The 14,729-nt window shown below is 31.2% G+C and overlaps 1 protein-coding gene across 2 annotated transcripts in view; it reads right to left on the reverse strand.

Annotated features, from left to right (window-relative positions):
- Window positions 1-14,729, reverse strand: part of LOC145286080 (lysosomal alpha-glucosidase-like) — a 141,848-nt gene that overhangs the window by 37,003 nt on the left and 90,116 nt on the right. For both annotated transcript variants that reach the window (XM_080134751.1, XM_080134750.1), the window contains exons 10-11: window positions 13,154-13,241; window positions 9,917-10,034 (exon numbers count right to left, since the gene is read on the reverse strand). In XM_080134751.1, the coding sequence (XP_079990877.1) occupies window positions 9,917-10,034; window positions 13,154-13,241 (206 nt within the window). The remainder of the gene's footprint in view (window positions 1-9,916; window positions 10,035-13,153; window positions 13,242-14,729) is intronic.

The following is a 14,729-nucleotide window of genomic DNA, read 5'->3' on the forward strand; positions in this document are numbered from 1 at the left end:
GCGAGAAATCAATGATAGACGGCTGTTGTGATAATGCAAAGTCATTTGCAAATGTTATCGAAAGAGGTGGAGAGTACTGGAAATTTGGGGAAACAAAGGTTGTTTTCAAGGAGAGATCCTTGATAACCTGTGTGAAAGCTCCTTGTAGCCAATAATAATAATAATAATAATAATAATAATAATAATGATAATAAATTTGTACATTAACACTCTCAGCTAAATCCTCATTCCAAAATGAAATATTACTTTTATAAGTGATTACGTGTGAAACCCTTAAAAAAACTTGACGAAAAGAAAAGCAATCATTTTAGTATTTTAGTATTTATTATTTTAGTATTTAGAGTGGAAAATAAGTTTTGAATATAAATTGAATGTAAAATAATCATCATTTCTGGGCCATTTTAGCCAGCTAAGACAAAAGGGCAATTATTGAATAAATATTGAGGAAAATAAATTTTAGAACAGTTTTTGCAGGAGATATTGTTTTAAGAGGATGACGCCCAAACCCCTATCTCTCACTCCAATTAAAAACAAATATTAATATACTAATTGTTCTGTTTTGTGTTCTTGAACTCGGGAATTTTTCTGTTGAACTCAAGAATCTGCACAGAATTTCAGTCAGAGGTTACCTCGATCGAAACGTTAACAAAATGTAGTATCTATTCGGATGATACCCTTCACCTATTCTCTCCTCATTCAATGAAAGAGAAATTTTTATAGACTGAGGCAATTTTTATTTTTGTTCTCACTCAGAGTGCCCCTTTTTGGAGCTGAATATTCCTCACATTAAAAAACGACCTTGTATCTAACTTTACCCTCTTGAGGAGGCAAGTAAATAGGAACACTCAACATGAGAACAGTAGTGCAAAGCGTGTTTATAACTTATAAGAATTGATTTCATTTGGTTTTAAAGAACCCTTAACATTTTAAGATATTCTTTTAAATATAATTTTGGGAGATGGGTAGCCGCTTTTTTAAAAGACATCTTAACACCGAGCTATTTTCAATCGATACTTGTTCAATAATTGCCCCAAATTTATATGTGTTACTAACCCTCCATCCTAATTTCTAAAATAATTTTATTTTTAGTGGGTTCAAAAATATCACCTGAAAAAGTAGATTATTATTGGGGAGGGGGGTACTTTTTAATGTAGATATAATTTCTTTTTTAATTTGAGGAACTTGTAAATGTATTCCCTTTATGTAATTTATCCAAGACTTTGATAAACTTATTGTGAGATATTCATGTATATTTTTAACTTTTTCGAAACTGAAACCCAAGAAAGATACAGTAAAACATTAACAATTTTAGAGGACATGGCAGTCAAACAACGACGAGCATTTAGGGAATTTAGAGTTTGTTGTATACGCATAGCCAAATAATGATTGTTGTCCAAATGTTGTCAAATGCTGTCACAAACTTCTTATAATTAATTCTTTATAATACTACTAGCTGTACCCGGCCACGCGTTGCTGTGGCTCAGTTTGTTAAAATGGAACACATGTAAAAGTAGAGAAAAGTTTGATTCTTTTTTTCAAGAGAATGTACAAATTATTTATTTTTTTTTAAGAGATGTTAAGAAAATAAACAGAAAAATACTTCCATTATTAATTATGCAAAAAAATAAATAAAATGTTGATTTAGTGTTTCAATATGCTTATAAATTACGATAAAACTTGCTGAGTATGCACTGTTTTACGGTTGTTGTAAAAATGGAACGGAAACTTAAATGTTGCTTCGTTTTAATCTTTCTTAATTTTTTAATTGTGCCCCCCCAAACGAATATAATCAAAACAGTAACATTCAACAATTGTACTTTATGTATATAAAACACAAAATATTTATTAAAAAAAAAAATTAAAAAAAAAAAGTTTATAACGAAAGGGAATAATTCCATTTTTAAACGAAAAAGTCAGTTTACCTAACTTACTGTATTAATGCTATTTTTTTAAGCAAGAAAAAAAAAGGTAAATATCCAGATACGCTACTACAGAACACCGACCACTCTTTGTTTTTTATAGGTAATTGAGGTCGCTGACAACGAATCTGATAGTCAAACTTGGGGCAAATTTACCGTTTGCATGGTATTTACCCCTGAACCCACGAACTTCTTTCCACCATTTTGCAGCTTCCGTTTATGCTACGCGCATGCACGCTGTAGCATAAACGATGGCTTCACCAAGCAAACTACGTTGGGGGGAGGGGATTTTTTTTTCCAGGACATAGAATTTTCTAATTTTCAAAAATACATTATAACGCTTTTTTGGTAGAAAATTTAAAATTAGCTGAAAAAGAAATAAAATAAGAAAAGGAAAGCACACCAAGTTGGAGTAGGGGGGGGGGTAATTTATCTGTTTTTTTTTTTTTTTTAACTGGAACATCGAATTTTCAAATTTTCCGTAAGTAACGCACCGACATTTACCAATTAGAACACCATTTAACATTTTCCGAAGATTTTACTTTGTACATTGGGGGCGCGAGCGGGGGGGGGGGCGGATGTGATGTTGGCGCGCGTGCACCCCAACATCACATCCCCCGCCCCCCGCCCAAACAAATTAGAGTGGTCGGTGTTCTGTAGTAGCGCATCTGGATATTTACCAAAAAAAAATATTTAGGTTTGGCTATAAATTCCTAAACTCATTTCACCATGAATAATTTAGGTGACTGAAATAGGAATCTAATTGAATCTTTAATTTCCTGAATAGTATGCGAGAATTACGGACTTTAGGGGCTTTTTTCGTAATGTTACTGTAAAAATTATTTTTTATTGTTACAAATTACGATGCTTTAAAAGAAGCAAAAATAAATTCTTGCGTTTTTTTATTTACTACTGAAAACCATAACTTTAGTAAAGGTATTTTTTGTTTAAACAAAATAAAACATTTTCACTAAGAGTTAAGTAAAAATAATTAGTTCATTATATTCTGCGATCATTATTTGAAAAATACTGCAATTTTCATTAAAATTCGTCAATTTCCTGATTTTTTGTGAATTTTTAAGTAAAGGGAGGAGTCAAAATATGTATACACTTTGAGCGTCGGCATTCATTTTGCGACCACGAGTGGTTAATTTAAATTACAGTTCAATCACATGGTTACATTATCAATAAATCATGTAATTAAACCCATTGAAAATTTACCGATATTGTAAACACATTCTGTTTACATTAAGCCTGTAGTGTTTTTTTAGTGATGCAATGTTGTCAACTGAGATTTCAAAAAAAAAAACCGCGAGATCAGGAGAAAGAAATGTCCAGAAAATCGCTAGTGGAAAAATCGATTTTATAGTGAGATTTAAGAATGGTTAGTCGAAAAAAAAGGTGAAAAACAAAACAAATAATCAATAAATAATTGTTACCAAAGGCAATAAATGCTACTTTTTTTTACTTACATGAATAAGTTTATTTTATGTTTTAAAGTATTTTCAAACGCTTTTCTTTATTTTTTAATAATCTAATGCGGGTGTGTGGGTGCCAAATACCTCCAGATTTTCTAGAATTTCCTGCTAGATTGTAAACGAAATCTCCAGATATAGCAGGAAAACCGCTAAATTGTAACACTGGTAACGTGACAGGAAGCGGTAATAAATAATTGTCCCTGAATAAAAAAAATGGCCTCTCGGTACAAAGAAATCCACCTATTTATCATAGAAAAATTAAGTATAATTTTATAATTAAAAAGAAATATATAAAAACACACATGTATATAGTAAACATATTATACCAAAACGTGGAAGCCATCCGTCCAGTGGTTTTTTAGACAATTAATTCCGAACGAACCAACACTTACATTTTTATATATATAGATTCCGGTTTCTTCTAAGAGAATTAGATTTTCCCTATGAAACTGAATACAAGATTTTTACTTAAGTAAAATAAAAAGTAATAAAATTGAGTGACAAAATGTTAATACTACTATTATTACTACTAATAATGGTAAGAATGAAAAGAGTAATACTTAGTAAAATATAATACAATACAAATATGATACAAATAATGAGATACTACTGATAGCAATATTTATAATGATACTAATAGAACGATAGTGATGAAATAATAACATTAACTAAGAAAATAAATAAAATACTAAAGTTAATGGCAATAAATGAAACATGAACACTGTTACTAACATTAATAACAGTAATACAAATATTAATCACTGGGACGATTTTGACAGTAATATTGGCAATAGTAAAAATATTGAGAATACTAACATTATTACTACTACTACTATCACTACTACTACTACTACTACTACTACTACTAATAATAATAATAATAATAATAATAATGATAATAATAATAAATCAAAATAAAAAAATATAAAGAATGTAGATCGAAATAGTACTATTAGTAAAAATATTAGTAATACTGAAATCAACACCACTCCCAACAACAATAACATTAAAAAAATAATAAAAATAATGATGATGGTAAATAATAGAATAACTAAAGAATGGCTCCATAATAAATAAACTTCTCCCTTAACTGTACATGATACAATAATAATCTTATTATTTAAAATGTTCTTAAATTGAAGGGGGGTGGTAACTATTCTGTACTCTCACCAAATATATTAATATACTAGCTGTACCCTGCCACGCGTTGCTGTGACTCAAATTGGCGCAATGGAAAAAGTTCCAAAATGAGAAAAAGCATGTTTCTTATAGGTTTAAATTTCCATTTTGCATGGGTACACAGTTTTTGTTGTTCCATTTTCTTAGCTGATATAGAGATTTTCCGGTTTGGTGACTCTTGAATACATAACATAAATTGTCCATGTGAAAAAACAGTCAGTGTGTAACTGTAAGGCCCACAATTGTAAAGATTGTTCCCTGTGCTTTGTTGATGGTTATTGCAAATGACAATAAAATTGGAAAGTGCAATTTCCTAAAGTGTAATGATGTATCCGGTGGAATCATAGGAATACGTGGAATGAAGATATATTCATCTGTGAAAGGTCCTGTTAAGATTGTTGTTTCTATGATATTGTTTGTTAATTTTTTTTTACTGCAAGCTATGTGCCATTGCAAAGCTTGGATTGGTTTATATTTCACAACATGATAATTAGTACACCAAATTTCAGTTGCAATACATGCGGTGGCATCCCTGGTAAATATAGCTGTTGGATAATTAACCACTTTATCTGCTTTCACAACAGTGTCAATGGATTTGTATTTGACTACCTCACTTGGAATTTTACATTGAATAATAGCGTTAAGTTCATGGGCATCTTTGTATTGACCTGCAAGAATAGCTCATTCACTCAGTCAAATGGAATTCTTATAATTTGAATATCTGCAAAAACCTTTTAAACTAACTATTCTTTTGATGAAATAAAATTACAGAAATTACAGAAGTTAAAAGTCACAGAATTTTGCCCTTAACTCTGATCAGCTGGCACTTTTTCGTACCCAATTTCCCACAAGTGATGCAAAAGTTTTTGTACGGATCAAACAGTCTGCAACTGGACGTGCATATTTTGAGTTAAGTTTAATGTCTTCACATGGCACCAAAAAGTAGAGTATTTGATGCAAGCATTTATTTCATCTGCTGGTGTTGATTGAAGAATAGCAGGTAACATTTGTCTGAAATCTGCTGCAAGCAATATTACTGCATTCCCAAATGATCTGACATTGCCATGCAAATCTTGCAAGGATCGACCAAGAACCTCAAGTGATTTTTTTGCGTACCATTGTGCATTCATCCTAAACAATAAGTTTACATTTTTGCAATATTTTTCCCCATATTGGATGTTTTGGAGATGTCGAACATGAGATTTTTGAAAAATTGAATGTTTTAAAGTAGAATAAATAATTCTTCTACTTGGCAGCAAGGTCGCAGGTATTCCTCATGCAGCAAGGGCTAAGGCTATGTCATTTTGTTACCAAATGGCTGCCAAAATCAATTTAATTAGAAAGGTTTTACCAGTTACTTCTGGTGCTGTTCAAGGTAGCAGTAATTTCCAAATAACTTCTATTCTCACAGTCAGTAAATTAGGTGACTAAAATAGGATTTATCCATGTTTTGACAATGTCTTATTCACTGTAATTAATTTAGGAGACTAAAATAGGATGAGGGATTAGAGACGGACGGATAGAGAGGATGGTATATAGATAGAAAAGAGAAAGTGAGAGGAAAATAGAGAAAGAGACGGAGATAGAAAGATAAAGGGATTGATAGATAAACAGAGAGAGGGGGAGAGTTAGAAACAGAGAGGGATGAGAAAGAGGAAAGGAGAGAGATAGAGGGAGTTACAGAGAGAAAGGGGCTCAAAGAGAGATGGAGAGGGTGATATAGAGAGAAAGATAGATTGAGAGAGGGAAAGGGAGAGATGGATAGAGAGAGATATTAAGAGGAAGAGAGAGGGGGAGAAAAACAGAAGGTGAACTACACTTCACCGTTTGTTTCCTCGTTCAGTAGAGAAGAAATCTTTCGAGACTGAGGCAATTTTAATGTTTTGGTATTATCCAGAGTACCCCTTTTTTTTTGGGGGGGGGGGCTAGATTTTCCTCACATTAGAAACCGACCGGGTTATCTGTACTTTCACTTAACAAATTAATAAAAGAAAAAGATATTGTAAAATTTGAATTTAACATGAAAATACTATTTTAAAAAATAGCACGATAACATAAGTGCATAAGTGCCACTTTAGGTACTCCTTGGGCGTTGAGTTCCATGGCGACCAGCATAATTATTTAATGGTCGCTCCCTTAGCCCTCCCCCCAGTCATGCGCACGTAACATTTTTTTTTATTTACTGACGTTGGCTTAATAACTAAACGATTTATTGATAATTTTGTAACCCTTAAACGCATGCCGGAAGATTTAAATTGGTTCATTATTGTTGTAATGAAAAAAAAAAAAGTTTCATTCAACACAAAGCCAAAAACACATATTAATGATAAATGATTTATTATTCTATTCATTGAAATTTACTAATTTTTAAATAAAAAAGTAAAAAAAAAAAAAGTTAATAAAAAAAGTAGTTGCTTATGTGCGCATAAAAAACTTGTTTTTTTTTTTGTTTTTTTTTAGATTAGGTCCACCTTATAATCACCCCCCTCCCAAATCCTCATCTTAAGAACAGCTTCCGGAATAAACACCACTTTTGGAGGGGGGGGGGCTATTTGCAAAATTTAACTGATATTTGTTGTCAGCATACCCACCCGAAAATACTATTTAAAAAAAAAAAAGGAGGGGATCAGTGGCCGTGGCAGAGAAGTAGATTTATTTATCAATAAAAGTTGCGAAGAAATACATTTATTTATCAATAAAAGTCGTCATTTAAAAAAGAAAATTGTGGAGGTGGACCTAAATGTAAATATTTACCCAAAAAATTATCCCAAAGTTTATTACAAAAGCGTTTTGTTTTCGCACTATTCAATAATTTGTTCATCCGCGCATGTAAATTAAAAAATATTTGTAAAAGTGAGAAGTTATCAGTAAATGATTTAGTTTTTTTTTAAATTTATTTATTTATTTATTTTTTTACATTAGGTCCACCACCACAAATGTTAAGAACGGCTTTCAGAATAAACACCCTCAACCTCTCCATGTTAACAACGGATTTTGGAATAAACACCATTGGGGGGGGGTATTTAAAAAAAAAAGTCAATAAAAGTTGTCATTTAAAAAGAAATTTAAAATCAAATGTTTGTAAAAGTGAGAAATTATTAATAAATGTTTAGTAACATTTTTCGGTGCTAATGCAGAGGGTGATCCGCGCTATTTTTTAAATCATGTTTTTTTTTTTATTCAATTGCAAGGTTAAAGTACAGAATAGGTACAAAACACCCTCCCCTCCCCATGTTAAGAATGGCTTTTTAAATAATAACGTTATTATTTCAGCATGGATTACCCTCTGCATGAGTACCCATTTTTCTTTTAATATTCATAAAAAGTAAAACTTTTTTCAAAATAAATAAATAAATAAATGTTTGTAAAGATTTAGTTACAGCAACGTCAGTAAATAAAATATGTTACGTGCGGGGGTGGGGTGGGGGACTAAGGGAGCGACTATTATTTTTTTCTGCTGGTCGCCATGGAACTCAACGCCCCAGGAGTACCAAAATGTAATTTTTTTTTTGTCAAATAAATAAATTTCAAGCAAGTTTTGCAATAAATAATAGATAGCAACTTCGTTAATTTTACGACTCGCCCCAGCATATTATAAACACCCTAACTTCCCCATGTTAAAACGGCTTTCGGAATGAACACCCCCCCATATTAAGAACGGCTTTCGAGGTTTATGAAAGGGCGTTTTTTTTTTTAACATGGGGAGGTTAGGGTGTTTATAATACGTTGAAGCATGTCGTAAAAATGAAACAGTTTAGAAAAAGTTAAAACAAACTTTTTTATGTAAACAATGCCGTGAAAATAAACTAAACAATTAAAACGTAATGTTTCATGATTGAAAAGCCTTAACATAAAATTGGTAAGTACATAAATGAATTTAAATTTTTAAAATATGGGATTATTATTTTTTTTTGTGTGTGCTAATGCAGAGAGTGATCCGCGCTATTTTTTTAAAATCGTATTTCCACGTTTAATTAAAGTTTTATGATATGTTTTTATTCAATTGTAAGGTTAAAGTACAGAATAGGTACAAAACACCCTCCCCTCCTCATGTTAAGAATGGCTTTTTAAATAATAACATTATTATTTCAGCACGGATCACTCTCTGCATGAGTAAGTTTGTTTTTTTTTTACTTACCTTGTAGTAGTTGAAACGGAAGTTACCAGAAATAAAACCGGACAAGTCTCGCAGAAACGACTTCGAAAAATATTTATATTTTATTTAATATTTTAATAATTTGCGAGGTAAATTTATTTTAATGACATAAAAACATGCCTCAACTCTAAAGATGGGTTGTCTGAAAATTTCAAATAAATTGGTAACGTAGAAATATGGTTTTATTCACTTTTAACAAACCAAATTTACATTTTTATATATATATAGATGAACGTAGGAAATTGAAACTCTCTCCAAAAATTATATTATGACTGAAAACTGATAATATTTTTTTGGTTAAAATCAAATTCTGCACTTCTTTGTTGACATTAGTCGTCAACTGATGTTATCTGATACATATGAATCCCATGGAAAAGTCACTTTTGATTAAGGTTTGCCAGTTGTAAAATATGCAAATGAACTTGGCTGGTTTTTAGAATAACAAAATAACAGATCAGCTGATGAAGAATGTCAACAAAAAAGTATGGAATTTGACTTTAATAAAAGAACATTACCTGTTTTAATTATTTTAAAGATATTTATTTGTGCAGAATACGAACCGATTTTTTTTAAAACATTCTGTACTATAAAAACATAGTGGCCACCTTGAAATAAATTTAATTTTTACAGTATGCTTTTTTTTTTATTAAACTGTTAGATGTTTACAATAAATTGTTAGATGAAAGTACAGAATAGTTTTAAAAACTCTGGTTCGTATTCTGCATGAGTACTTTTGAATTAAATGAGCTGTAATTATTTACCTAGGGTGTGAGGCATATGGAAACAATAAAATCATGAAGCTGAAAATGAAATAATAGTGGTCATTGACGATAAGTTAATACTATAAAATATTTGCACCAGTGATTATGGGAGATTGAGAGGAGAAAATAATGACTGAGTAAGTTATCCTCCTACATCCTATTACTATGACTTTTTGTTGGAAATATTACTGGAATTTACGATATTGAATAAAATTGACTGATAATACCTGAAAAACATACATCAAGTACTGGCAGGTAGCGTAACAATTTTCAATTTATGTCTGGTGCCTGTGTTTGCAATGCTTTATTGTCTTTTTCTACAGGGGAAAATCGTCTTTATTAATATATATAATAACGATATAGAGATATATTGAAATGCAACAATGTTGAGAAAGATTTGATTTGGAACAAGCAATAACTTACTTATAAGTGACCATTGTTTCAGTTAATCCATACAAATTATGAAGATTGTACTGTGTGGACAGATATTGTTGAGCTGAGGCACAAATGGTTGAAAATCTCAGTACCTTCCCACGAATGCCTATAAAGAAAATGAAAACAAGAACTTTATATGTGATTTGCATGTTTTGGTTTAATTTTGATTAAAAAGATCATTTAATGTGATATACAAATTCTCCTAAATATTTATTCAAACAGAAAAAAAAGTTACATTCAAATTTATTCTTTTTTACTATTATTTTTTAATTTATCGAGTTTATTCTTAAAGTCATTAACACCTGATTTCTTTCTTTTTTTTCTTTGACATACGTTTCTTTTCTGTAAAAATCGTGTTTGTATTTCCTCTCATGAAAATAAATAACTTCTCAGTGCTGATTTGTTTTTTCTTTTATAGCTCCATGAATTCTCTAGATATAACAACTTCTGTAATTAAAAGCCACAGAGAAAATTCCACTTTTCAACTGAAAACAGTTTAAAAAATCCAGATGCACTGTATCAAAGAACTTACTAAAAGTTTAGAACTCTGCTAGAACATTATAGTTATATTGATGTAAGCAAATAAATACCCATGATAGCAGCCAATTTTCTTTCATATGTACAACTAAACACTCAGACGACATGACATTAAGATGAAGTGTGTTCAGCAACCCACCTCACCAAACAATATGTCAGCATTGTAGCTCAGTTTTTCCATATAACCAAGCCATTTGACATAAATGACACAATAAAATACACAACACCACATAAGAATGATAGGACCTCCAGTTTATTCAAACCCTTGATGTCTATTGCTTGAAAAATACAAGTATGCAAAGCAAAAATTTCAACAAATGAGCAAGGACAGAATAAACGAACCTTCTGAAAGTCCAGACTTGAATTATCAATGACTCAATACACTAACTATGCCAGACTGTTATCCCATACCACACATACACGATTTCACCTTAGGACTTCCAAGGTATGACAGCATTTTTTAAACTGTATCTGTCTAAAGCTTTCTGTCATATCCACGTAGCAGAAGAGGAAATTCTGAAAACGGAAACCTTTCAGACTTTTCTAGTTCAGATAAATGCTTTTCAACACCTCATTGACAACGTCCTATATATATAGATATATGTATGCTTACATGATGATATCTTCATATCTACCTGGACAGAACAACAATGAATAACATTCATTCTTAGTTCTACAAAGAGTTTAACAACATGGTTTAAAAATATATGTAGACATGCATATATTCGGTGCTAAGCAACTGCAGTTTCTGGGACACTAAATTGATGAAAGTAGAATCACACCCCTGCATGACAAGGTAGAAATAGTACAATTCGAAAGTCAGTTGAAACAGTTATTATCATTGTTTCATTCTAGAATATTTTGAGATAATATCCCCTCAAATGAATATCCCATGGAACAATGGGCAAAAACAAAAACAAACACTTACACTTTACAAGAAAGCCAAATTAGCAAATTGCTTCAAACTTTCATGCCTCACTGGCAATGTTCAGGCTAAATTAACTCTAACCACTGATTTAAGCATATCAGTTGGACTATATATCACAATTTTCAACTCAAATATTCAACACACTTTCCCAAACAGACATAAATTCTATCACTAAAGAGTTCTAGCATAGGAGTAAGCATCAGATAGAACTTTACAACAGACTCTCCAAAATGCTTTCTGCAACTCACAGTTGTGCCAATCTCATTTAATGACAAAAATGATACAACGCCTACAAGTTCTTACATTTCACCTTCATTACAAGTTCTTACATTTCACCTTCATTACAAGTTCTTACATTTCACCTTCATTACAAGTTCTTACAATAATGCATATTTGATCAGTTTTACTCACTCTCTCATCCTAGCAAAACAGCTACACTAAAAATAATCACCGAATAATTTTTATGGCTTGAAATGAACTAAGATGTTAGACTTTGGCCTGGCAATGGCATAAGCTGCCAGTATTACACATCAAGTCCCATATTGGGACATTTAGCAACCTCAACAACAACAACCTAATATTTAGCAACATGACAGGTTCTCTCATCGGCTTATAGACATGGTTGGACCTTTACCACTTCGCCAGAACTACTGCTATTTGCTAATGCTCATTGTTCGTTTTTTCTTATTGGCTCACTGCAATACAATAACAATAACCATTCTGAAAAACGAGAAAAACACATATGGTGTACTCAGAGTTATCATGATTGACAGGGGTAAACAGTTTCAAAGTTTTTCAAAGATATCATCTCTGCTCCAATGGTATAGTGAAACGATTTCATAGACAGTTGAAAGCATCTCTCTCAATGACTACTAAACTAACAGAAATGATAGCTAGGGTTGTGACAACAGAATATTCTTTTCATTGTTTTGACTCTCAATAAGACACAGTCAATCAACCAAGAACCACATCAGTCCATATAAAAACATATAAGATATTAACGGATATATACTCAAGAATCAAAACAATGAAAAGAATATGCTGTTGTTACGACCTAATAATGATAACTACACCAATTCAAACACCACAAAGGAATCCAACACTCCAAAAGAATGCAATCCACCAGAAAAAATACAAGAATACAGACCAGATCTCACATCACTTTAAAACATACATATATTATTAAAAACAGATTAAAAAAAAACATTTTTCTCAATTGAGAGTGAAGAGTATTTGTAGCATTATTTACCCTTTTCTACGTACTTACATATATTCACCAAAGAGTATTTCAGGCCCGATTATTTCCCTTTTTGCAGTGGTAGAGGGCAATGCAATCAGTGGTCATAAAAAAGATTGGATAAGGAAATATTCATTATTTCTTTCATGCGTTTTGCCTCACATGAAAACACTTGTGCTAACACGCATATAATATATTTTATGGTATGTAAGACATTTCCATTAACTTCCACATATACACTCATACACATCCTTTTATTATGCACGTTGTCAATTATGTACTCATTTTTATGGAAACATTCTTAAAAGCGAACACTGTCAGATTTGTAATGAATAAATGTATTTTTGCATACATTATCATTTCTGTATTGTTTGTTTCATTCGTAAATGCTTGCATTAGAACATGTACAAAAGGAGAGACACTGCCCGAGCAAACTCCTTCACTCTTTAATGAGTTTGATTTTCAAAAAAGTATTGTAATCAATATATTTAGTAAAACATTAAAGAGTAAAAAAAATTCATACCTGGTACATATGGTGGATTTTCCAGCTTAGAGTGTTTGGGACAACCATGAATTGAACCAGTAATAAAATTGGATATTTCATTCATATCCTGAGAATAAAAGACAAAGATAATTTTAAAATAACATCATTTAATCATTGTTATCTTTTTTGATTTCTCATTTTCAATGTTTGTTTACAAAATTTTAAAAATTGAAGAAGCCAACATGGTTGCAGACGATATTATACAATATAAGTAAATTCAATGCAATTGCAATACTAATACAAAGTAAAATCAATATACTATATCTATGCACAAAATAAATAAAATATTAGCAATAATCAATTACATTAACAGCAATATAGTCTTTTTAAATTCAGATAAATCGATGTTAGTTGTAATGTCCACTTAAATACATGATGATAACTACAAATACAGAAAAAGCTGCTAAAAACATTGGTATATATTTTACAAAAAAAATTGCAAAGTTATTGGAATTTTAGTATAACTAGAGTTTTCTTTTATAATAAGAAATAATTCAATAATTCAATGAAGCAAATGTTTGAAAGTTTTCAAACAGAAATTTATTTATATGAATTAATAGAAGTTTAATTATATATTAGATTAGGCGATGGTAAAATGAACGGTTTCATCCAATATTAGGCTGTGGTAAAGTGAACAGCTTTCTTATATACTAGACTAGGTCTTGTCAAACTGAACAGTTTGATCAATAAAAGACTAAGTCATGTCAAACAGTTTTCTTATATACTTAGGCCATGGTAAACTAAAGAGTATGATACGGGAAACTGTGAGTAAGATGAAGGAAAGTAAAACAGATGTTGTTGCAGAAATATTGAAGATGATCACAGACATGACAAAATCAGATCATAAAAATGTTATCCGAAAGATTAGGAACTTAGTACAATTGTAAATGTTACAAGGGTAACACTAGACAGAGGTAATTACATAAGTTTAAAGTTGATGGACCAGGACCTAAAAATGATTGAGAGAATAATTGAGCAGCAAATTAGAAGTTAAATATGCATTGATGAAATTCAGTTTGGTTTTCTGCCCCGGACAAGTGCCACTGATGCTATATTTATCCTGAGATAAATGATATGGTTGTTAAAGTTAATGTTTATGACCGACATAAACACACATTTAAATGAGCTTAATTTGAAATTACAAGGACAGGGTCAAACAGTCCTTCATCTTTTCAGCTATTGGAAAGCATTTACAATGAAATTGACATTTTTACCCGTGACATCAACATCAAAGCATTTAAGTACTCTCCAAATGTGAAAAATCATGCAAATCAATTTGAAGTGAACAATATATGAGCTTCAGGAGTACGTTGAATCACTCAAAGCAGAATTTGATAAACGAAGCCAGGACTTCTACATTCATGAATCCTTATTTTCATATCTTATTAAGCCTGACATTCAAGATTAGTACAGAGCCTGTGGAAACTATCATTCATGACCATTTGCATATGCATAAGGTTGCTCACACCATTCCAGAAGTGAGAACATGTCGAGTGCTCGAGGATGAATTTGGAGATGTGCCAAGAAGATGAGTCAAAGTTTTTCAAAAGACTGA

Source organism: Euprymna scolopes, chromosome 10 (genome assembly GCF_053919585.1).
Source record: "Euprymna scolopes isolate OS-2025 chromosome 10, ASM5391958v1, whole genome shotgun sequence".
In the NCBI taxonomy this organism is placed as follows: domain Eukaryota; kingdom Metazoa; phylum Mollusca; class Cephalopoda; order Sepiida; family Sepiolidae; genus Euprymna; species Euprymna scolopes.